Raw genomic sequence first — 25,570 nt, 5'->3', positions numbered from 1 at the left:
GTCAGCTTGGTCACCGTTCCAAATTAGCCAAACTCTTATTAGTGACTTACAACCAGGGATTGGCGACAGAGGGATTATCCACGGATTAAGGTTTGTTCCTAATTAGGGCCAGGAAATACTGTAAACTCTTATCAACAACTTTGTCAATATCGTTGTCACTGTTAACTATTAAGCTGGGTTTGTTTGTTTTTTATTCCATCAAAGTTTTATTTACTACTTTTATTTTCTTTCTTCGAGAACTGTATTGATTTTCAGATGTTTTCTTTTCTCTCTTTTTAATTTCTTTGTCGTGCGGAATGTACAATATAAATTTATCACTTAATAAATGCATATTGGTGACATTTCTTTTTTCACAATCTCTAACCATACAAGGCTTACTGTAAATTTGGTTGTCATGGAATGATTCATTGCACAGAGCTCAATGAGGTCTTCCGGTTTGTAGAAAGCAAGTAAGTGCTAAAAGAGAAGAATATATAAATAGCGCATAGATATGAATGAGTGCCTGGCTGTTGTTGTCAACGGAAGTTATCTTACTACTGGAGAAAAAAACAAAACGTTAAAACTTACTCTTTTGTAATTGGGAATATTTCATGAATGAAATTCTCAGAAAAAAAGTTCTCTTTTCTATCAAAGTTCACTGTTCTCTTCTGTCTATTTTTCCCCCCAATTATCCAATGATCAACAACGAAGAAAGATGATTATTCTCAAATAGATCAATTTTTTAATATATGCTGTTTTGACTGAAAAGGCCAGATAGGTCAATTTCTCTGTTGGTGGGCGAGAGTGCTTGGAGATTCGTTTGAGTTACATTAACATTGTCTTAGACAATTAGAGCGCTGTTCGAAATTAGTGGATTAATCCCACGCTTGTCAACATGCGTCACATTTACCATGTTTAACCTGTCGACCTTTTTCAAGTTAAAGAACAAAAATTAATATAACAGCTTTAAAAAAGATCAAAATCGAAACATATGTTTTAAGCGAGCGTTTAAAAATAGGCATAGATTCTTTTTCACGAATGCTCTGTGGTAAGGCGTTCCAAACAGAGGGTCCGAAATGAGGAAAGGATCTCATTCCAGCATTTTTGCGTATTTGAGGGACAACTAGTTTGTGGAATCACTGGCCGAACGTTAGAGGCGGGGTTTTGAATCTATTTCACTTAGTTCCGAATGGTAGGAAGGGGCAGTACTTTCAAGACAATGATATACCAAAAACACAACCTTTGAATTTAATCGTTTTCTCAACAAGCAGTCAATGTAGGTCATGAAGCAGAGGTTTTGGCAGAATCACACCTACGCTTCATGCTAGTCTGACAGCGCTGTTCTGGACAATCCGAAGACGTCTCAGATTATATTGCGAAACGCAAAATCGACAGTCCGGAGTCCAAGAATCTGTCGAGGTTTTTCACTTTGTCAATAATATGAATGGAAGCATCCCCCAGCTTCAAATCTGTTTCACTTTTCCACTTCCTGTGCCCCACACCTCCGTCTTATTATCATTCAATTTCAGACTGTTCTCATTCATCCATTTCTTGATATTTTGGAAACAATTCTTACTAATGGCTGATACTTCTTTTAAAATTCTCGTGTTGGAGACGTATTGATGGTAAGACCGACCGAAGCTTCTGCTGATTTTCGACAGATGGCCTACGTACAGAACACAAAGAACGGGTCCAAGTACTGAACCCTGGGGGAACCCCACAATTAAGAATGATTTCCTCAGATCTATATTCATCCACCGTAATAATCTGTTTACGATTAAACAAATATGACCAAAACCAATCAAGCCCTGCACCAGACATGCCATACGTAATTTCAAGACGTTTGAGGAGAAGATTGTGATCGATAGTGTCAAAAGCGGACGATAGGTCATGCAAATTCAGCAAAGAACATGGGCCATTGACTATAACAGAGAGAAGATCATTAACAACTCTAACAAGTGCGATTTCTATCGACTGATGTTGCCTATAAGCCGACTGAAATTTTTCTTCAAGACAATTATTTTTAAGATGAGACAGTAATTGTTTCAAAACAAGCTTTTCCAAGATTTTAGAGAGAAAAGGAAGATTAGAGACAGGGTGATATTTTTTTAAGTTATCTTTAGCTAGATCAGGTTTTTTCAAAAGGGGTTTGACATGAGCAACTTTGTAAATGTCTGGTACAGCACCTGACTGCAACGAATTATTTACAATACATGTAAATGGTGTTAAAATTACATCAATGCATTTTTGTTAGCATGGCAGTTTTTACGGGGTCTAAATCACAACTTTTAGTTGAAGACGATATAATGCAGTCACGTTAGTCAGCTTCAGTGATCTTTGAGAAATTTGCTAATGAATCACCATGAAACTTGTCAACTGTTGTTTGGATCGATTCAGATGAAAGTTCTTTCCTGATGGTATCCGTTTTTTCTTTAAAATATTGACCAAAGCGAGTTGGTAGATCTGCACGATCGATTAAAGACGGGAGAGCTGATTGCGTCTGTTGTCCCATCAGTTCCTTGGTCAAGGCAAAGAATTGTCTCGAACTTCCGACGGGCAGACAAGCAATCTCGCAGAACACAGCTGGATTAAATGTCGACAACCGGGGTTCGAGTTCCACTTAGAACAACACATAGTTGAGTCCTTGGAAAAATCTCTTTACTCACTGTACTCAGGTGTAAAAGGAGTACCTGGCCATGAACCGCGTCGTTTCTGTCAGAAAAACATTGTAAACACTGCCTTACAGGCGTATGTCTCGTCTTACATGTTAAGTGTTGCTTTTTAGCTAGTGACTCATTGTAAGGCGCTTTGAACACGGTTAGTGGATATTGCACTATGTACATGCTAATTTTTAAATTTGTTGTTGTTGTTGTTTTGTTCTTAAAGAGGAATATTTTTTGGAAACGTAAAAACGTGATAGCCCTTCTCTATTTGGTATTGATCTACTAGTATCTCTACAGAAGGAACAATGTTGACGTCACTCAGCTCTTTGGTATTGTTTTTAGACAGCCATTTTATTGACTAGATCTCACTACATTATATCAGACGTTCAAGATTACACATAGTTTTGTGTGTTTGTGTGTTACATCCAGCTAGTAGATGTCATGAATGTTTTACCTAACACATGGCATCAATAAGATTATAATTTAATCCTTCATATATACAAGCCACTATGGATTGCAGTTAGAACTGGGGCTAAAGAGAGATGACCAGCTCATGGCCATATTATAGCGTGGCAGGTGAGTGTGTGTGTGTGTGTGTGTGTGTGTGTGTGTGCGCGCGCGCGGCAATGTGGTCTAGTGGTATGACACTCGCTTTCGGATCGGAAGGTCCTGGGTTCGAGCCTCGCTCAGCGCATAGGTGAGTCCTTGGAGAAGGCTCTTTACTCACATTCTCTCACCGTACTCAGGTGTAAAATGAGTACCTGGCGTTGTATCTGTCCGAAAAATTGTAATATCGCCTAACAGGCGTCATGTCCCGTCCTACATGTTACATGTTGCTGTTGGCCAGGGACCCCTTTTAAAGCACTGTGAGCACGTTTAGTGGATATTACACCGCACTATATAAAAGCCCAATTAAAAATATTTTTTTTGTGTGTCGCAGGACCTCCCAGTTACAAAGCAAAACGAGACAGTATTATGCTCCATATGCAAATGAAAAAATTCAAGTGTCTTTTCCCAACATGGGTTTTTTTTTAGGGGCCTGTGAGATTGTAAATCTCAAAAGTCAATAAAAGTAAAAGTAAAAGGGGTAACAGATTTAAAGTCAGAGAAAATTGATAATTTTGTGGAGCAAATATTTCTCCAGCATTTATTGGATAAAAGCAGTTCAACACACACATTTCAAAATATTCTGACTCGGTGCTACTGGAAATGAAACAAACTGGTCCTATGTATTTATAATATTCATTACACAACAATTTGTAATATTTACAACCGTCTTATCTTTTCTTTTCTTTTTTTTTTTCTTTGTTTTTAAAGTGTAGTCGTATAGTATAAAAAGTATTGCATGGTAAATCACAGGCATCAATAACAAAACGACAAACATAAAAAAAATAAAAAACAAAACAACAAAATAGAACAATAATAAGAAAGATAATGTGATCAGTATATTTAGAATTTTGTAACAAACTTCAGCAGTATATATTTGAAAGTAAACAAAATATAGCGATAGTATATAATATTTTGCTACATATCACTATCTCGACTATAGGCTGCGTCTAACAATGCTTTTAATCATAGAATGCTGGAGTACAATCAAATATAGTTACGACTTTGTCAAACTAATGCTACGGCTTTGGTCTTTATAGGGTGGCAACATGGATTTCTATATTTAGAAACAAAATCAAACAATGGTAAATATATTCATTGAATAAAATTATTCTTTTATCGACAGTAAATTATTTTATCTTAGTTCATCAGCAGTTTTGAAATGTAAAAATAGAAGAAAAGAGACAATAAAACAATTTTATCACACGACATATAACAAACTTTTGATTATGATAGTGTATATGACAGAGCATTACACCAAAATAAATTTAAGTAGTTCATCAAATGAAAATAAAGAGAAATAAATGATAAGAGAAATAATAAAACATGCAACAGACCAACAAATTATCTGCATATCAATCTTTAAAATATGGAATAAGCGAAAGCCCTAAATTATCCTAATCAGGCATTTAAAATATGTTCTATTATCTTTTCAATCCGTCAAATAAATTTTTATAAGCAATAAAGGGGAAATGAATTGTAGTAAAGATTTCAATCCCGGAATTTAAAAAGTTCGAATGTTTAACGTATGGTAATTGTAATAAATTTATCATCCTGATGTCGACATTTAACATAACGGTGCTGGTCATTCATCATCTTGGACGTAGAGATATAATATACGACATTCGATCAGCACCTTAGATATAACAGTAATGACCGGCAATGTGTCCACTAATAACATTTATCATTCATGATGATACGAACATCGGGATTTTAAAGAGACAACTTTTAAAACATTGTAATCATACCTTATTAAGAAAATTAGTTTTTCTACAAGACAATAAAAAGATGATAGTTTATACACCTGACATACACCTGATGAGGCAATATATTACTTTAAAAAGTGTAAAATAATTATTTCATACCCACAGGATCGATTTATCTCAGAAATTAAATAAATAAGGCCAGATAATCGGGACTTGATTGTACCTACTTCCTTCAATTTGTATGACAAGTTATTAGATACTACTGGCTTCACACATATTTAATTTTCACTTTAAACATAACGGGGGAATGGGGGGGGGGGGGGGGGATTAACATTTGCATTGTATAAAAAATAAAAAATAATCACATACGAGTTTATCCTATAACATATATTTGTACAAAACCTAATAATTCTTTACATTATTTTGTAGGACCGTGAACCCTAAATGCTGCGATCATAAATTTTATCGTATATGATTACAGAATTTAGACTTTACAGCTTACAGAATGCATAGCTATATATACGTATAGAAGTAAATATCACAGCATTAATTTGTATAATATAAAGTGTATCACAAATCTGGATGGAATCATCGACGGGAATAAAATTGTAAATGACATACAAATGTTTGTTTTTAATCAGCAGTTTTAAGAATAGGAATTGAAATTCCGAGTAAACAATAAAGACAACATGCAGCAGCATTAACTCTTTAAAGCCAAGACTGGGCGTTTTCCAAAACTCATTATTTCTCTCATTATTTACTTGGTTACGACTTTATACTGTTTTCACCAAGAAAGCAGTGACGTCAATTCGACTCAAGCATCATAGGATCGGCTCTCTGGATAAAAACGGTACGATATTATGTCGGGTTAAAGTGAAATAAAACTTTGACAATAAAGACTTAAAGATGAGACATTTTGTTTCACTGTTCTTGATTCAAACATTATTGTCATTGATATTATAAAACGTAGAGCTGCATAGTCTAAATCTGAAACAGAAAACATTCAGCAGCATTCGGGAGAAAGGCTTTCCGATGTTTAAAGCATACAAAGGGATAAGGCAAAGGAAATAAACAATTGACAACTATTACACATGCTGCACTTGTATTCTTGTCATGAGCTTCGACTATATTTTTCAAAATAAACTAAATCATCATTTTTATGCAACTGAATTTGGTACCCTGAAATGAAAACCGATAAATCTGTCCAAATTCTTATTGGAATTTGATTATCATTTAAATACATTCTTTATTAAGATCATTTAAATATTATTCATTTATTTATCTTATTATTGATCGAGGAACGATACCAAATTTAAAAAAAAAATATTCCCTTATGCTCCAAAGTACAAAATAGATTTTGTAGATATTCAACATCATTAAATAAAAACTGAAATATAACTACGACAAGTTAGGCCATTTGATATTTCAACATTAACTTTACATGCATCATTTATACAAATCAATATTAAATTCAATTTATAAGGATTCTTTTTTATTTTAAATCCATATCTATATCAAACATTTGGCTGAAAAGAATCCAGGGAATAACTGGGCTGAGATGATTCATCGTCCAACAAGCGAACGGCAGTCACAATATTATCAATGAAAAGACTGATATAGTAAATGTCAATAAACAATCTTTTTGGCTTTCTGTGAAAAAAAAAGGATATTTCTAGTTATTTTCAAAATAAAAAGGTAGAAAGAGATAAAATGAAAATCCTGAGATCAATCGTCTAGCTGACACAGAGCAGCCACTCCGCGGTTAATCCAGTGGCTTTCTGGTTGACTAGACGGCAACATGATCATCATGACAAAATTGGTAGAGTGACCAGTAGTGGAAAGTACACCTCTTCTGGCACTCGTCTTGTAGACAGGGCATGTGTAACTAGGCACCTTGGTGAACTGATCGATGCGGTTTGGTTTCAGCCAGATCTGGGGAACAAGGAGAAGTTGAAGTGAGTTGTATTCATGACGTGTAAACAGATATGTGAGTTAAAATAGGATTTATGAGTATTCATGTCTATCCTTGTGAGGCTATGTTGTCTTGTGGTATGACACTCGCTTTCGGATCGGAAGATCCTGGGTTCAAGCCTCGCTTGGCGCATAGTTGACTCCTTGGAAAAGGCTCTTTACTCACATTCTCTCACCGTACTCAGGTGTAAAATGAGTACCTGGCCGTTAACAGCATTGTCTCTGTTCGAAAAAAAAATGTAATATCGCCTAACGAGCGTCATGTCCCGTCCTAAATGTTAAGTGTTGCTGTTGGCCAGGGACCCCTTGTAAAGCGCTTTGAGCACATGTAGTGGATATTGCGCTAAATAAAGCTCAATTTAATTCATTTAAATAGGATTTATTGTCAATAAATTAATCAAAATCATTAACTGTATTCTGTGAAAAATAATGGGGGAAAAAATGATAAATGCAAAAGAGAAATAAAAAGACAGTCATTGATTTAATGAACACTGCTATCTTACATTTTTTAAAATCAATGAAATAAATAGTTGTTTAATATACAAGTTCTTTAAAAGAATTTTCTTGAAAGTAAGTCGAATTATATGCTTTTTTTTTTCATCATATTTCAATTGTGTCTTTAGTATTTCTAGCACAAAATTCAGGTTCTACACGATATTACATAACGCTTGTACAAGGTGATAAAAAAATGAAATTCGCATAAAAATTAGAGATAGAAATATAAGCTATAAAATATTACCAGTGGGAGTGAATCAAATAGGATTTTAGCATAAATATTAGAGATAGAAATAAAAGCTATAAAATAATACCAGTGGGAGTAAATCAAACAGGATCTTTGGTGCTGACTCTCCGATAACCATGTTAGTTCTGTCCCATTTAGCTCCTTCCAGATAGAGACCCTGAATGAAGAAAAATAAGAATAAAAATAGCTATTACAGGTCTTCATAAGTTTTTGTAAATTTAATGTACATCAAAATTGACTAAGACAATGCAAATTTATTTTATAGCTTAATTTACTTTAGAAATTAAAAATAAAAAAACTAGGCACGAGGAATTTAAAGTACAAGATTACAACGATGTCGTCCAAAGATGACGTAACACCGTAAAATTGATAGTCAAACCTACATGATTGGATATTGTGAGTGATCAAATAAGGAGGAGTGAAAAAAAAATGTCCTTATTTTAGTAATGTAAATGTTGCTGCTCGAAGCTCGAGGAAATAAATAATATGAAATGGAATGTATGCTTCGATTTTATTACGAGAACAGATCAAATGAATGTTTCGGGTTTCCCCTTTATCAACAAAACAGGATAAATGAAACACTACAGATGAATGAGATAATGTGGTAGTGGCGTTGTTACGGTGAATAAACAAAACATTGATGGGCAGGAAATAGTATGCTCTTTTGTAAGGAAGCACAAATTAAAATAGAATAATAGATATTTCTAAAAGGTGCGCAATTAATTAAGTGAAAAGAGGAGAGGGGGAGTAATAAGAAATTAATTGATATCAAAATGAATTCTTGGTATAAAAGGATAGTATAACTCGATGTCTTTGTACTCGGCCACATGATAGTTTGGCTGTAAAGGTTTGCTGGAGGGTTTAACTTTAGGGTAAGAGACAGAAGAAGTAGAGAGTGGAGGGGGCTGCCTGAAGCCTGGGATAGTGAAAATGCTAACAAAAGAGTGATAATGGACGTTTCGTGTACAAACCCTTTGTCAGCACAACACTAAACAAATGAACGTGGAAAACAAAACAAATAAAATGAAGTATAAATTTGTATCGTCTGTACTCAATTCAATGGTGGTTGGAGTGTTGAGCACGGATGATAGAAATCACACCAATGTTTCATTCACGCTCACGAATGATTTGTACCCGAAACATCCATTGTCTGTATTGTTCCCCTCCAAAGCCTCTCCATTATCACTCTTTTATTAGGGTAAGAGACAGTTGTTTAAAAATATATCAGCTGCCATACAATATTTAGTTATTCATCGAAGGATGTATAAGTATAAGCAAGGCTATTGGACATATACAAAAAATATATAATACCGACCATCTTTTAAAATAAAGTAGAATGTTGCAGTTAAAAAAAATAAATAAATAAATAAAACTAACATAGACATAAGCTCCATCTTCTGGTTTAGAACTTCTCTCATCTTTGAGAACTTCGAATTCAAAGCCAACCAAATCAATTGGAGTCGTCGTCTTACGGGCATAGTTCTGGGACACGCCTGAAATGAGGCAAAAGTAGAATGTTAAATAAGTTCTAAAAATGCATTCATGGGTTGTATTGATAGGGGGGGATGGGGGGGGGGGGGGGGGGAGTGAGGATGTTCTACATTTGGATGTCACAATGACATTAGGTAATGTAAATGTCAATATTGTTTTTACAGACATTCCATCCATATTTCATGATCAGACGAGCTTTCCAAGTAATAGTTCTTCATTTATTCATTGGGATCAGAATTAGGGTTATATCCATTCCTTTATCTATTGATGAATTCAAGAGACATTTTCAGTGTTTACGCTTAAAGAAAGCTGTTTATTTAGAGGCAAATTCTATTTTCTTTTCTTTCAGAGGTTAACTATAGTTCCAACACTTTGAATCAAGAGGTAGGAAAAATAAGATGGGGACTGTCTTTCGGGTCTTTGTTGATATGCTCTACATTTTGTTTTTAGAATGAACAAAAAATGCGTGTTGCTAGCTGTAGACAGGATGTCGCTAATTTGCCTAAGCAAGTTTATTCATTTTTGTTTAATTCTTTAAAAGTCAAAGCTCAAGACAGTCAATCATTTTTTTGTTTGTTTGTTGCTTTAGGTCTCTTCCAACACAATTGAGGTTATATGAGAGACCGCTGAAACAAAAAAACAAGCAATCTAACAAAAATAGTACAAATGTCAATCAAAATCATAACCTAAAGATATCATAAGCTAAATTATAAATAACCAAGAACAAACAGGCAGAGGATTTACAGGAAAAAAATATCCCTGTCAAAAATACAATCACAAACCAAAGAAGCAGGATAGGCTAGTAAAGAGAAGAAGAAACGACATCACTATCGGATCGTACACCCATGCGAACATCATAGGTATATGATTCAAGGGTGATGCTCCCATCCAACCACCCGCAGTCAATCATTTGATCCAGGTATGAATGAGTACCTAGCTATAGGCAGTGACGGATATTGTAAGATTGCCAGTGATAAAATAAATACCTACATGTGACTTGTAATGCATGGAATGAAAATTTAGTTCCAAATGGCCTGTAGGAGGGGGGGGGGAGTAATAAAACATTTAAAATAAAAAGTGTATAAAGATGGAAAGCCATTTAAAATGCGCAATATAAATGCACACATTTGTAGTTATTATTAATTCAGTGTTTATTTTTTCAGATATGATAATTAACAAACCAGTAAGGAAAGACTGAGTGAAATAGAATCCAGAAAGCCAGAAGGTTGGTGGTGCTCCATTTTCAATCCAGTCCTGGAAGAATTTCAATCTGTATGATGAAAGAATGGAAAACGAAAGCAAGTCTTGAAATCATTTGATTTAGAAGAATTAAGAGTAAAGAATCATTATTTATCAACCTCTTTCTTATCCTTTCTTCTTGTTTTCATTGAGAGGAGTTCAGAATCAAAATGAACAATAATATGAACACAAAAAATAAAGTCAGTATTTGTATCTAATTTTTAAGAAACCAAAGAAGAATGCAGCAAAATTTGGTGGTGATCTAAATCACTTTTATGTGATATACTTACTTACTTACTTATCCAAACCAGCGACCACCTGAGCTCTTATAAAACCTTTTACACTCACTATCATAGCTGATATCAGAACTGACATAACTGTTTGGATTATTGCGAATTTATTTTTTAAAATGGCATATAAAAAGGCTTGCTTTTGTATGTCACAGTGATGTCAGCAGCTTCAAATGAATGGTTCTCACACTACTACTATGTTATGACGTTTTATCCAGAATGCAAACTCATCGCCGTAATCGTGTACGCAACGATCCTGCCCAAAAGCTTCATCAAAACGCACCGTTTAACTCGATGTTCTGCAGTTTCAGGCTCTTGACCACAATTAATGGGTACGTGTTGGACAGGTGATAAGTCCTCACTGATGTAGTGAGTGTGCCATCCTAATGGATCACTGCCTTGACATTGGTGGGGGGTGCTTGAGGCATATCAGAGGCAAAAAGTCTCCCAGGTCTACAGGATCAACCAAGAAAATACTGGGTCAAAACATACAAGAACAGCTGCCAACATGCACAAATGGGGGCTCCAAGAATCACCAACATGCCCAAAGTGCAACCAAGCACCACAAGATGCAACCCACCTCGTACTAGATTGCCCAGAGACAAAACTTGAAGGGGGATTTGAAACCATCAACAAATGTGATGATGACTTCCGAACCAGGATTGATACCTTGAACATAGAAGTGTAGCCGAACGATACTACTACTACTACTAGAGGCAAAAAGGAGTAATTCGAGTTGACTGTTACTGGGCCATCCCAGATGTCCAGCCTTAAACGGCCCGCCCTGATATGTGACGGAATGGGGATACAATCCGGTTCCAGAATGGCTTTGGCCATCCCAGGCTCCAACCTACTCTATTACAGTGATGTTGCACACTGTTTTACAACATTTAAATAAATTTAAGACATATTAAAAATCACATTTGAAGGCCACAGGGGAAAATCGATCAAAGTCCGAAAGACACTTACTGTTCTAATGTCACAATTATTTGGTATTAAAATCAACCAAGAGCTTGTTTTTTATATGCATCTGACTTGTGGTCAAAATATATACGTTTAGTAATTCACATTCAGTTCAATTCATATTATCATGTGGCATTTTCAATGGGTTTCCAAACTTTAATTTTGATTTTCTCAAAAGCTGTAAAATGTGACTTTGATCGTTTTCCCCTGTGGTCTTCATTTGAGTTCTATATTCACAATCCTATACATCCACCTGGCTAGTAAGTCAGTGACATAACTTCCCAAGGGTTTAAGGCTTGGGTAGGACTTTGCAGCCCACGAGGCAGGGACTTTGCCCACCAACATGCTATTGAAGACCTCCTCTAGCTCTGAAGACATGACCACCAAACCTGAACGAGGAAAAAAAAAAGATACAGAGCATTGTATTCAAATATGGCAAATATGAATATGAATTTTCGTAAAATGAATTATTATTTTATAAATTTTAAAATGAATAGCACAGTAGAATAAACATAACAATAAAAGAATGAATTCAAGGATTTTACCATAATATAGTGATGGGAAGGGATCAAGCTACATATATAGAATGAAAAAAGAATATATTGAATTAATTGCGTGGTTAGCTCGGGGAAAAAATATGAAACAAAGATGCAGATAAGATGTATATATGTAAGTCGATTATGAGCCATTATAATAAGCTCTTTGCTCACCTTTAATAGCCTTTTGCAGGTTGATGAGCGTTGACCTCACCACTGTTGTCAAGGCATTGAATCGGATAAGTTCTTGTCTCAGCACAGTGTTCATTGACTCATTATAGACCACAGGGTATTTGTTCATCACCTTGGGTAGGAGAAATGGAAAAGTTAGTCGTTAGTTCAAAAATAAGGCAAAACAATATAAGATATTCATTTCTTATTTAACAATACATAACAGCAGCTATTGAAAAACTGCAGGAAGTGACGTATAAATTATTTACAGATTAATGTGCACAAAGTATAACTTTGGAGGTAAATCAAACTACCACAACATCACCTGTAGCAAGATAGATCTCAATTACTACATTCTTATTTAACAGGAAATATTTACCACAGGTTGGGTTTAAGGCACTTCAGAAAAGTTATTCCGTTTGAATCAAATGTCACAGAAAACCAGATTACATAAAGTGACCGATAATTCAAATAGTTGGTACGTAAGAAAGCATCACTGGAAACTCGAACAGTATCAATATATGAAACATTGTGAAGCAAATAAAAAATCATTTAAAAATGGAAGCAATAATATAATGTCGATACAAACAGAAGAGAAATTTTGTTTTTGCTCATACTGGCTGGATAGAAAGCAACAATCTAATCAAATAACTATGGTATAATAAAGGAGAGGCATTAAACACGTGACTGTGACAAATAAAAATCTGTTGCCTCAAAATATTTAATAAATTGAGAAAACAATGAATATGACTTACAAACTCCAGGTCAAAGTTGGATGGCAGTTTACCCAAAATGTCTGTCGATAGAGACTGCATGGCTTCACCTGACGTCTGCCCACCTCCTCCAGTTTGTCTTGGGAGCGTCAGCAAGATGCTGTCAAACAACTAAGTCAGGAAATAAAGGTATAAATGTAATCAATTATAGACAGCAAATTATTAGTGATAGATTGAAATTATTTTTTCTTTAATGATTCATAAACAAATAATAAAACAACAGAACTGACAAAGTAAGAGGCCCTATTCTTGTAGAGTAATTAACTCACAATTAAAAGAGCATTCACAGATTTAGTTGGGGGAGGGGGGAGGTTCTTTACCCCTCTGTCCACCAAGCAGTGATTGGGTAGATGGGTCCGAAGATCTGGTGGTAAGTATTTTTTTTCAAATAAACTAGTGTCCTAATCAAAGATCAGCATAAAAGTCTTAAGGGTGAAAATAAACTCAGTTGAGCTAAAGCAGAAGGTCCTCAGAGAAGAAACCCATCTCGAACAAGTTTTTCGGTCCTTAACTTCTTGAATTCTAAAGGGGATTGACCACACCCAAGCCATGACTCCTACGTGCCTTTCTACTGTTTTTAATAGATATAAAGTGTGGCTATGTGGTCTAGTGGTATGACACTCGCTTTCAGATCAGAAGGACCTGGGTTCGAGCCTCGCGCTCTGCGATTAGTTGAGTTTCTTTTTAAAATGCTGCCGCTCTCCACCATTCCTTTCATTATACTCTCCAAGAAAGAAAAAAAAACACGACAAAAACAATTATTCACACCTGGAATGTTTCTTTGTTGTCTTTAGTGATGTCGGCATTCTCGTGGAGACCGAAGACTTCAGGGGATGGAATCAGAGGCAAACTACGCAGGTAGTCGATGTAACTTTGGTATGGCCCTTCTGGAGGAGCAAAATAAACCCCACTGGGAGAAAACCTGTAAAGGAAAACAAGAGGGAGATGATGTTAACTCATTTAATCCTAGAGTATGTATTAAAAATGAGCATGTAATGTGCATAGATAGTTTTATTCAACTATAATTAACATGCAAAAACTAAAAACATTAGCTTTGATACTATGTCTATAAGTTGTCTCAGAAAAATGTAATAAATAGGCACAGGGCAAAAGTAACCCGGGTAAACTACCGATATAGTTGGTGTTAGAGTTGAGTGAGTTAAAAGAGGTATGTTGACTGTTGTAGGGACTAATAAAATATACTCTAAATAAAAGACAATGACTGAGTCAATGAGTTCCCTTGGTCATAAAGAATAAATCTTCTTTTGTTTTTTTTTCATTAAGATCCATTGTTAAATAGTCATACAAATAATACAAATGCACCTTAATAAAATATTCTCCTTCATCTTGATGTATTTTAACAGCTTTTAAATAGTTGGTCATTATCATCATTATCATCATTATCATCATCATCATCATCATCATCATCATCATCATTATCGTTATTACTTGTAATCGTCATTGTAGACAATATCCTCATTATAAAAGATGGAAAGCAGAGAATTGAGCAGACGTCTGTCTTTGTCATCGGTGACACGCCCACCATAGTTACATTCCCCAGTCAGGTAGGACAAGGCAAGCAGCGGTAGCTCTTCATAGTCGTTTAAGAACATCTGAAATTATTTTTTTTTAAAAGATTACAAATTTAGATTGAATTGTCTGCTCTAAAACATATATAAATGTCACCATAAACAAGGGTTGTGCTCATGTTTTAAGAAAAATCAGAAAAGAAAAGGATATTCGAGTATTCACAAGAAAATGTTTGAATGATTACAAGACCATGAAAAAAATTGAGTTGAACTTAAAATAATAATGCTGTGCCGTGGGAGGGGCTTGTATTAATTAAAGTATTTATAAAACTATTACTGAGTGGTGTATATTAACCTTCTCCTTACCACCTATTGGAAAATCGTCACATTTGTTACGATGCAACCGTCACTTTTCTCATCCAGATTGCATTTTTATTTTTCTATAGCTATAAAAACTTGACATTCTGAATTATAGCTCATATTGTCGAACAATCATAATATGTATAGAATGCGCTTGTTGCTTTTCTGTTTGAGCAAGAAATGTCTGTTTTTGTGTTGGCTGGGTGTGAAATTTTGGGGAAAATCTGAAAATGGCTGGTAAAGAAAGGGTTAAGACAATATCAACAAACCTGCATTTGCCTCATGCTGATACGTAGATCAGACTCGTTAAATTCATAGGGAATGTTCCATCCCAGGGGTCCAAACTTTCTCCTTTCCTGGACCAGGGCGTGGAAGAAACAGAGGCCGAACAACATCTTGTGCCATTTTTCAGGCTATAAATAAAGGAAACAAAAGATATGAAATAAGATTTAATGATGAGTAAATAATATTATGAGAGTGATAAATACTCAACACTTTAAATTTAAATAATTAACATTCATTACTTCATGCACAGCCGTTTATTACACTAGAAATCTTTCACTTTAGTTTTCTACCGCCTCACCCCCAATGGGAACGACCCACCGTCGATGACGGGGAGACCACCGTGTGGTTACGTCATAACAGATGTCCAGAACGTGAAAACTGGCCTATATTTATCCCTGCAGGTAGAATGCACCGCTTGGATTTCATTGTCAGTCAGGCTATAGGACAGATTTCGTAAAATCGTTCATTTTTACACTGCAATTGCTGACCATACACTTCTTCTATATTTTTCTATTTTATATGGATATAACGGCCACATTTTCATCTTCAAGACGCAATTATTTTCATTAATATCAAGAAATGGTGAGTATACTTTATTCTTTCTTGAAACATGTATATTTTTCTATTTAAAATTAACCTGAAAAACATTTTTAATTGTTTAAAAAATTCAAATTGATGTTATCTGAGTTTTGTTACCCTAACACATGGTAGTAAATATAAGAGTAATAATCTACTTTTAATATAGCATTTATTTCACCGACTTGTAATGACAGGTTTCTGCACAATGAATGTGTAAACACACCTTGTCTAATTCTTTGTTGGCTAACAATAAATAGTCCCGTATTCAGACAAACTCCAGAGACATAAGAACACGAGTCCAATGGTGATGATAACGTTGTTGTTGTTGTTGTTGTTGTTGTTTTATGGTGATGATGATGATGATGTTGATGATGATAGCGCAGTAATAGTAGTAATCGTAGTAGCAGCAGCAGCAGTAGTAATAGTAGTAGTAGTAGTAGTAGTAGTAGTAGTAGTAGTAGTAGTAGTAGTAGTAGTACACACACACACACACAGAGAGAGAGAGAGAGAGAGAGAGAGAGAGAGAGAGAGAGAGAGAGAAAGAGAGAGAGAGAGAGCGTGTGTGTGTGTGTGTGTGTGTGTGTGTGTATAAAACTCATGTACGCACATTTTTAGCACGGAACGATTTTTATTGCATTGAACTTTGAACCTATAACTTTCACACCGATTTGCCATTCCGTCTTCACGATTCGCACCTTCCCTCGATATTCTTCTACATCGCCCGTTGATACAGTAAACGGGCGTGAGAAAAGAGGGTAGATAGATATATTATGACATCATCAAAAAGCGATGTAATCAAAGGTGGCGGATGATTGTGTAACCTCAAAAGCCCGGTGGACTGCGCTACAATGCCGAGCATTCGAGGGGATATGTGATTTGAGTGGGAGGGGCTTATTTGACTTTGCCGACGACCGACTGGTGGACGATTGAAATTATAATTGTCCTTTTTCAGCAGCCAGTGATTGGCACTCCATGGATAGAAAGCAGTTTGGATGTCATGGGTCATGGGATGAAATTTCTGGAGAGGTGGAGTAAATTTGAAATGAATTGAAAGTAATTTGGGGCGTTGTCTAGGTGTCAAATAAGACTCTCGCTGACCGGTGATAAATCAATTTTTTGGCCGCAAATGCTACAGTAAACTTCTTTCTCTATCTTATTTTTGCTAAAAATATTTCAGAGTGGGTATATAGGCGGATTCCATTTTGAATAACGTGCATTTAGAACTATATTTTAAAGGAAAGTTATTACGTTATTATTATTAGCAGGCATCTAGGCGATCACTATCGTATTATTACTAACAATAAATAATGTTATTATAACTCTTATTATTACAATTCTTCTTCTTCATATTATTATTATTATTATCATCATCATCATCATCATCATCATCATCATCATCATCATCATCATCATCATCATCATCATCATCAACATCATCATCATCATCATCATCATCATCATCATCATCATCATCACCATCATCATCATCATCATCATCATCATCCTCACCATCATCATCATCATCATCAATAATAACTAATATTTTTTTTTCTTTACTCAGATGAATGGTCATACTGAAAACAAGCATTGTCTCAATGCAAATGGACTCTGCCGAATAAGCTGTGAAAGGGCTCAAATGAGATAATATGTGGTCAAAAAACATTTCATGCAAACTGCTCCAGAATTAGCAAGTGAAGTTCCACCGGTGAAAAAAAAGAAAACAGAACGTTGGTTGATTAATTAGATGCTGTTTCTGTGACATGTAACAATCAGCTGTTCCTTAAAATAATCGTGAGGTTTTACGTATGTTAATAAAAAGTATAAAAATATGTTAAGATCTATACAAAGTTCAGAGGAATACTTATAACTTATTTTTACCTATGATTGTCAATTTATTTTAAAATATCAGTTCATTTTGATTATCTGATCATTAATCCCCCCCCCCTTTCCGTCCTTTTCAATGCGTTTATCACGATTTTTATTGTCAAAAAATGGATATTATTTATTTTTTACTACTACTACAACTATTATTATTATTATTATTATTATTATTATTATTATTATTATTATTATTATTATTATTATTATTATTATTATTATTATTATTTATTATTATTAACAATAATAATAATATTGTTATTATTACAGTGGTGATCAAGAGTAAGATAAATACACTGATATTTCATGATTATTACTAGTATTAGTATTACATCGATATCACGTGTTTCAACTGATTCACAATGATCATTTCTGTTATCCACGATGCTTTGGTTGTTCAATAAGCAGACCATTTTCAACAAATTTCCATTTTAAATAGTATTAGCTATCTGGTCGGCGTCCTTTTTTTTTTTTTTGTCGCAGCACTGAGAGAGAGAGAGAGAGAGAGAGAGAGAGAGAGAGAGAGAGAGAGAGAGAGAGAGAGAGAGAGAGAGAGAGAGAGAGAGAGTAAGTGTGTGTGTGTGTATGCTTGTGTACATAACATAAAACTAATTTATGCAACGTTTTACCACGAACTAATTTTCATTACACCACCTCAGTTTAATCTCTCATCAGTTCTCTCTGACAATTGAACTTTGAACCTATAACTTTAACACAGCTACGTCATTCCATCTTCACGATTCGCACCTCACCGCGACATTCTTTTATGTTGACTCGTGGTCCAGTCAACGGGGTTGAGAGAAGAAGATAGATATTGAGTGACATCATCAAAAGCGATGTGATCAAAGCTGGCGGATGGTTGTGTAACATCAAAGACCAGTGACTGGTCTACAAGGCCTATCATATTCGTGGGTATGTGTGATTTGAGTAGGAGGAGCTTTCTTGACTTTGCTGATGACCGAGTGGTGGACAATTGAAATTAGAATTGTCCTTATTCAGCAGCCAATTGGAAATGGGCAATTGTAAAAAGCTGATTGGACGCTCCATGGAAAGAAAGCGGTTGGAGGGACATGGAAGGACAGTGCTGGAGAGCGTGGAGTGGGGAGGAGTAAATTATATTGAATGAATGATAGTAATTTGGGGCGTTGGGAAGTTAAATAAAACTCTCGGAGGCGATGAGTCAATTCTTTGGCCGCAAATGATTCAGTAAAATTCTTTATTCTCTCTTTCTTTCTATTTTTAATTCCTTTCTGTCAGGGGGACATATTATAGGCGAATTCCATTTTTTTTAAAACGGGCATTTCGAAAGCTATTTTAAAGAGAAATTAATGCGTTTTTCCAAAATTAGCAGGCGTTTAGGTGATAGCCACTATATTATTTTCATGAAAATGATCATCATCATCATCATCATCATCATCATCATCATCATCATTATTATTATTATCATTATTATTATTATTATTATTATTATTATTATTATTATTATTATTATTATTATTATTATTATTATTATTATTATTATTGTTATCCTTATTATTATTGTAATTATTATCTTCATCATCATTATTATTATTATTATTATTATTATTATTATTATTATTATTATTATTATTATTATATAGTTTACATCTATACAAACGTCAAAGGAATGCATATAACATATCTTTTCCTAAGAATTGTCAATTGCCATTACTAAAACCAGTTCGTTTTGATCATTTGATCAACAAACCCTACAATTCGGTGATCACGAATTTTTTTTTATTGCTGTCAAAAAAGGATATTGCTGTACAGGTGAGCGGATATCTCAACAATGCTTCATTACAAAACGACTTTGTTTATATATTTCTACTCTGTGAATATTGATGATTATTGCAGTATTTCTCATTTATTTGTATAAACTCAGATAACTATGTAATTTTTGATTATATCGTTTGAAGTAATTAAAATTTCTGACCCATTTTTATGGTTATTTCCTATAAAATCTAATCCCAAATGATCTACTAAAATTATATCAACTAAAAGTATGTAAACCACTTGTTATGACTCTAAAATATCTTATTGCAGCATCTAATAGCATCTTTACTACGCCACTTTGAACTTGAGAAAAAAATCGTCAAAATAGGAAAAATTGCTCAGTCTCCCTTTCGGCACAGGCCGTGACTCGCCATCTGTTATGAACTAGAGTCCGGCAAAATTTACCTGTCGAACTAAAGTGAAAGCAGTAAACGGCTGTGCATGAACTTTTCATACTGGAGACCCAACACTATATAATATGGCATATCCATATTTTGAAAATAACTAATATATTCTATTTTTAAAAAACAGTTTTAGCTATGATTTGTTATGTTAGTTGTTGTAGTAGAAACTTTCAGCCTTAAACTTAGCCTCACAACACAAAATTTAGACCCCTTAATGGTTATTCCCCCTGGAATTGCATTTTGCACACATTTTCCTTGTCGTATTGATGATGGATGTTAAATTCGAATGTTCCTTGGTGTAAAAATAACGTTGTTTTGTTCTAAAATTACAATTGTCTTACAGACTGCATGTCTCATCCTATGTGATAAAAGTATGCTGTTCCCAATTCAGGCGATTAAAAAATATATGAAGGGCTTAGAGCGTTCTGGTTACCAAGGATAAGTGTTATATAAATACAAGTTTTTAAAATACAGCACTTAATCTTTTTTTTTTATTATAAAAATATATTTAATCTAATGATAACTAATTCATCAAATAACATATAATTTCTGAAACACGGATGAAATAAGATCATTGAACAAATGAAACAAACCTTGTTGCATGCATCGTAGAAGTTTGGATCAGAGATGGGATCATTGAGATAAGACCTGATAAGGTTAGCCCTCATTCCCTTTGGAGGCTCATTCGTCATTTTCACACCTACAGGTTAAAAGGACATGTGATGATGACATGACATTTTTATTGAAAAATTGCCCGCATGTGTGCATTTATAGATTGGACATTCGGTATCAATTTAGACAGATATAATGCTACATTTGATAAAAATGAGACGTGAGAGTATTTATTGCATACAATTATATTCCAAAGATTAATTTGTTTGAGAATGCCTTAATAATAATCCTAACAAAATGACATAAACCTCTGTCTGCAATAACTATTTCTTGACTTCTTTAATACCTTGTAGTAGCCCTTTGTACTCATTTACTCATCTGCAAAAGATTCACATGAAATGATAGCCCTGGAATATATCACCGATTATAATTTATTTTTTTTATATGTTGGTGTGATTTGATTACATGTTCAGATATAAAAATAAAGCTTCAAACAGTAACAATCACATTTACATTTTTTATGTATGGACAATTGAAAGGTTTAGGGTGTTCGAAATATTTGTCGTTTATGAAATGCAAAATGAAACGCTAAGTGTATAGGGCATTTTCAAAGAAAGGGAAAATAGAGGAGGACACTAACAGAAAGAATGGGTCAAACAGCAGTCAAGCATCTTCCACTAAAAATAACACAAACTTACCATTTTGTAAGATTGAGACTGGGAAATCTTCAGATGGATAACTGGTCAACCACAGGCGGAATTCGGTGTTGGTGGATTCTGGTATGATCACCTAGTATTGAAGGTATTGCATAGTTATTTATAATAACGAGAAGAAGCCACTAAAGATTAAATATAATGCAGCGTGATCAATGGAATGCATATGATTTTCACTTTTGAACAATGTAAGTTTTAACTCACTCAATCCCAGAGAATTTTCCTACTATTCAAAATTGGAAAAAAAAAATGTATTCAAAATGAGAACGTGCATAAATAGTTTTATTCAACTACCATTAACATGTAAAAATTAAGAACATTAGCTTTGATACTACGCCTATAATTTGCCTCAGAAAAAAAAATGTAATAAATAGGCATGGGGTAAAAGTAACCCCGGGTATACTACAGATATAGTTGGTGTTAGGGTTGAGTGAGTTAAGATTCTGAGCTTTGTAAAAAAAACATTTTTTTTTTCACAATCTAAAATTTCTATTCGAAAATAGTCAACATGCAAAACTAGTTGTTAATTAAACTTTTCCAAATCATTTTCAAAAAATCAAACTAATTATAAAGTAATAGCTACTTTTCATTATAAAGTTTGGATTTGACAGTGTCAAAAACAAAAACAAATACAAAAAGGGAAGATTCATAAGTCTCTCCTCAATAGTATGAAGGTCATCTCTACTAAAAGATTTTTTCTACACGTAATTGACATAATCTTGGATCCAGCCATGGTAGAAGCCGAGGGGCTATCTATCCTTTGACCACCTCTACCACTGACTAATGCGTGTTGTAGCAATCGGTTCTCTCTTCGAGAGGAATTAACACAGGCACGACGTGAATGTTTGCTCCGTGCCCATAGGCAATGAAATGGATCCAACTTTGGTGTGAAATTTTTTTTTTTTTAATTGAGCTTTAATATAGCGCAACATACACTAAACATGCTCAAAGTGCTTTACAAAGGGTCCCTGACCAACAACAACACATAACGTAAACAACAAGACATGACGCCTGTTAGGCGATATTACAATTATTTTTTTTCTGACAAAGACAACACTGCTGACGGCCAGGTACTCACTTTACACCTGAGTATGGTGAGAGAATGTGAGTAAAGAGCCTTTTCCAAGCGAGGTTCAATCCCAGGACCTTACGATCCAAAAGCAAGTGTCATACCGCGAGACTACATAGTGTGAAACGATATTATGATAACACACATACTTTTTACAGCTCCTATCATATGACTAGTTTAAGTATGTATTTTCTTAACCATGTCTAAAGCAGCATAGGGCCTCTTATCTAAAAAGACATAATATTTACATATAAGTTGTATGATAAATAAATATAAATGTCTCGGTAATTTAACCAGTTTGTAAGTAGAAGCAAATGGGACGATCATAATATGGAAGATGTTATACCAACCTCTTCACAGATCTTCTCCAGCCTGGGCATCCAGCTTGTTGCAAGATGGCAGTTCTGTAAGACCACCCAAGAACCGTCTGCAATAGCTTTGTCTATCATCTTAGCGGCAATGGGGCCCTGAGAAATTAAAAGTAGTTGCATCAGTTGTTTTTTTTTTAATTTAAAAAGAAGAAATTTTTTTAAAAATTTTAAATAGCACAATATCCACTAAATGTGATCAAAGCGCTTTACAAGGGGTCCCTGGCCAACAGCAACAGGTAACATTTAGGACGGGTCATGACGCCTGTTAGGCGATATTACAATTTTTTTTCGGACAGAGACAACGCTGTTAACCGCCAGGTACTCATTTTACACCTGAGTATGGTGAGAGAAAGTGAGTAAAGATCCTTTTCCAAGGACTCAACTATGCGCCGAGCACGAGGCTCGAACCCAGGACCTTCCAATCCGAAAGGAAGTGTCATACCACAAGACCACATAGCCGCTTCTTATGCCACTGGACGCTCTAAAAATTTTAGCTTTAAGGTAAAGCAACAAAAAGGTTCAATTCTGTGAAATAATAGTAATAATAATAATAATGCTGAAAACTTATATAGCACTATAACTCCGAGACACCAGACTCTAAGCGCTTAAATTACAAATTACTTTGGCTGACACATACTCATTCATACACACAAGCATAGACACACACACACACACACACACAATAGAAACCAGACAGACTTATCTTGCTTCTCATAACATCTACTAAAGACGAAACAGATATGTTTTAAGCGAACGTAGATTCTTTTTCACGAATGCTCTGTGGTAAGGCGTTCCAAACAGAGGGTCTGAAATGAGAAAAGGATCTCATTCCAGCATTTTTCCATAATCGAGGGACAACTAGTTTGGTGGAGTCACTGGCCGAGCGTAAATAAATGTCGTTTGTGTAAAGGTATAAAATCTGGTTTAAGCATTAAAAGGAGTCTTTTTAAACAACACGTTGACTAACCTGCCCTTGTCCAAGAGAAATGGTTTGAATCATGTTGCCTTTGTATCCCTTATCCTCTCCAAACTTGAGTAAAGCCATCATCGGATCTGCACCAGGGGATAGCACAAAGATCAAAGGAGCGCAGCAATTTGAATCAGCAAAGGAGCCAGCCAGGTCAAATGTGGGCGGTTCTACGTACGACTGACCCATATTCTCTATGATGAAGTTTTGTACAGCAGGAACCATTTTGTCTGGTCGGAAGCATCTGAGCACCACCATGGATTCTAGTCCACCGAGGGCATCCCAAGGGGATGGCAATTTGTAGGTCTGTGGTGTTGGGCTGTCATAGAATTTCTTCCATTCGTCTGGTTTCTCTTGGACATCTGAAAAAATTGGATGATTTAGATGCTGCTATCTGAATTTATAGTATAGCCAAAAATATAAGAATTGCGTTGAATTTATGTGTTATTGAAGAGGAGGAATATATTTTATTTTAAATTTGTAAAAAAAATATTTTAAAAATAAATAAATAATTAATTAATTAAAAAAAAAAGAAATATATATATATATATATATCATATTTTTAATGATCCTAACTCTTTGTCATCTGGTTCATACCGACATAACACAGGAGTGAGGCAATAAGCCATATATTTAGGATCAACCTACCCGCTGATGAGTCAAAAATGAACATAACTTTAACTTTTGAAAACTGGGGTTTTACTTGTTTGTTATAATATCACATATTGCAATAAAGCTGTTTGACCTTAACCTCTACATCTCTGATGATTGTGAAAAATTGTGTTTCGGTTCAAAGTAATTACCTATTTATTAAATATTAAAGCAATGATAAAATGAATTCAATCTTGTCTTTATGGAAATAGAACATGACAACCAAGGACCCTTCAGGGGTTGTGACTAGATTTATTACACCTGTTTTTTTTCCCATATTCTCTCTCCCACACAAATGCAATAACAAATAAGCACACATTCGCACAATATAATATAATATACATACATACGCATTAACTCCCTCAACCCTGACACCAACTATATCCGAGGTATACCCTGGGTTACTTTTACCCCATGCCTATTTATTGCATTTGTCTGAGACCAATTTTAGGCATAGTATCAAAGCTAATGTTCTTAATTTTTACTTGTTAATGGTAGTTGAATGACTATCTCTGTACATGCTCATTTTTAATACATTTGTTTGCAATTTTAAAAAGTAGCAAAAAAATCTCTAGGATTGAGTAAGTTAAAATGCATGACAAGGTTGAAAGTAATTTTATTATAAATTGGCTAGAGACTGGTTCTCTAATCCTTACCCTCGTGGAAACCTTTAAGATTTGGCAATTTTGAGGCCCTGACGATCTCAGACCAGGACTTGTCAGTTAACCAAGATGGGGCAGGATTGGGAATGAGATTTTCTAAGGCCACTCCGCCTGTAAGAAGGAATCGCCATACTGATTCCTCCACTTTGTTTCTGAAGATTGAAAAGTAATATGAATCACATAAACAATAATACAAAATAAAAAAAAAAAACGAAAGTAAGGAAAAAAAACTCTTCAACTACCAGCCGATAGGCATAGACACACACACACACACACACACACAAACACACACTTACATGAAACATACTCGATATGTTGAAATCATCTGTAACCTTTGGATGTGATGTAATATGAAAAGGGTGGCATTTTCTTATTAAAAATTTCTTTCGATATTTAGTTTTACAACTTACTTTCTATTCTTGAATGTTTAAAGAAAACAAAATGTTTTAAGCCTAGCCTATCAGAAATCATTTTAGGGTGGAGTGAGAGACTTGTTGATTTATATTACGAGTTCTTTATCATAATCATTTTTTCAAAACGCTGAAATTGTTAATGAAAAAACGACT

The 25,570-nt window shown here is 34.6% G+C and overlaps 1 protein-coding gene across 1 annotated transcript in view; it reads right to left on the bottom strand.

Annotated features, from left to right (window-relative positions):
* Nucleotides 1–3,758: 3,758 nt before the first annotated feature.
* LOC144973603 (dynein axonemal heavy chain 3-like) overlaps nucleotides 3,759–25,570 on the bottom strand; it is a 90,625-nt gene continuing 68,813 nt past the window's right edge. The window contains exons 62-76 of the mRNA XM_078916248.1: nucleotides 24,999–25,156; nucleotides 23,692–24,053; nucleotides 22,704–22,820; nucleotides 21,270–21,360; nucleotides 20,553–20,659; nucleotides 15,289–15,432; nucleotides 14,580–14,743; nucleotides 13,899–14,052; nucleotides 13,113–13,241; nucleotides 12,361–12,490; nucleotides 11,904–12,039; nucleotides 10,340–10,428; nucleotides 9,045–9,160; nucleotides 7,735–7,824; nucleotides 3,759–6,886 (exon numbers count right to left, since the gene is read on the bottom strand). Of these exons, the coding sequence (XP_078772374.1) occupies nucleotides 6,680–6,886; nucleotides 7,735–7,824; nucleotides 9,045–9,160; nucleotides 10,340–10,428; nucleotides 11,904–12,039; nucleotides 12,361–12,490; nucleotides 13,113–13,241; nucleotides 13,899–14,052; nucleotides 14,580–14,743; nucleotides 15,289–15,432; nucleotides 20,553–20,659; nucleotides 21,270–21,360; nucleotides 22,704–22,820; nucleotides 23,692–24,053; nucleotides 24,999–25,156 (2,194 nt within the window). The 3' untranslated portion in view covers nucleotides 3,759–6,679. The remainder of the gene's footprint in view (nucleotides 6,887–7,734; nucleotides 7,825–9,044; nucleotides 9,161–10,339; nucleotides 10,429–11,903; nucleotides 12,040–12,360; nucleotides 12,491–13,112; nucleotides 13,242–13,898; nucleotides 14,053–14,579; nucleotides 14,744–15,288; nucleotides 15,433–20,552; nucleotides 20,660–21,269; nucleotides 21,361–22,703; nucleotides 22,821–23,691; nucleotides 24,054–24,998; nucleotides 25,157–25,570) is intronic.

The sequence above is a fragment of the Berghia stephanieae genome, chromosome 5 (genome assembly GCF_034508935.2).
Source record: "Berghia stephanieae isolate SIO BIC M18660-M18661 chromosome 5, UCSD_Bste_1.3, whole genome shotgun sequence".
NCBI lineage: Eukaryota > Metazoa > Mollusca > Gastropoda > Nudibranchia > Aeolidiidae > Berghia > Berghia stephanieae.
The sequence above is the reverse complement of the archived record's forward strand: the minus strand, read 5'-3'. Positions and strand labels throughout refer to the sequence as shown.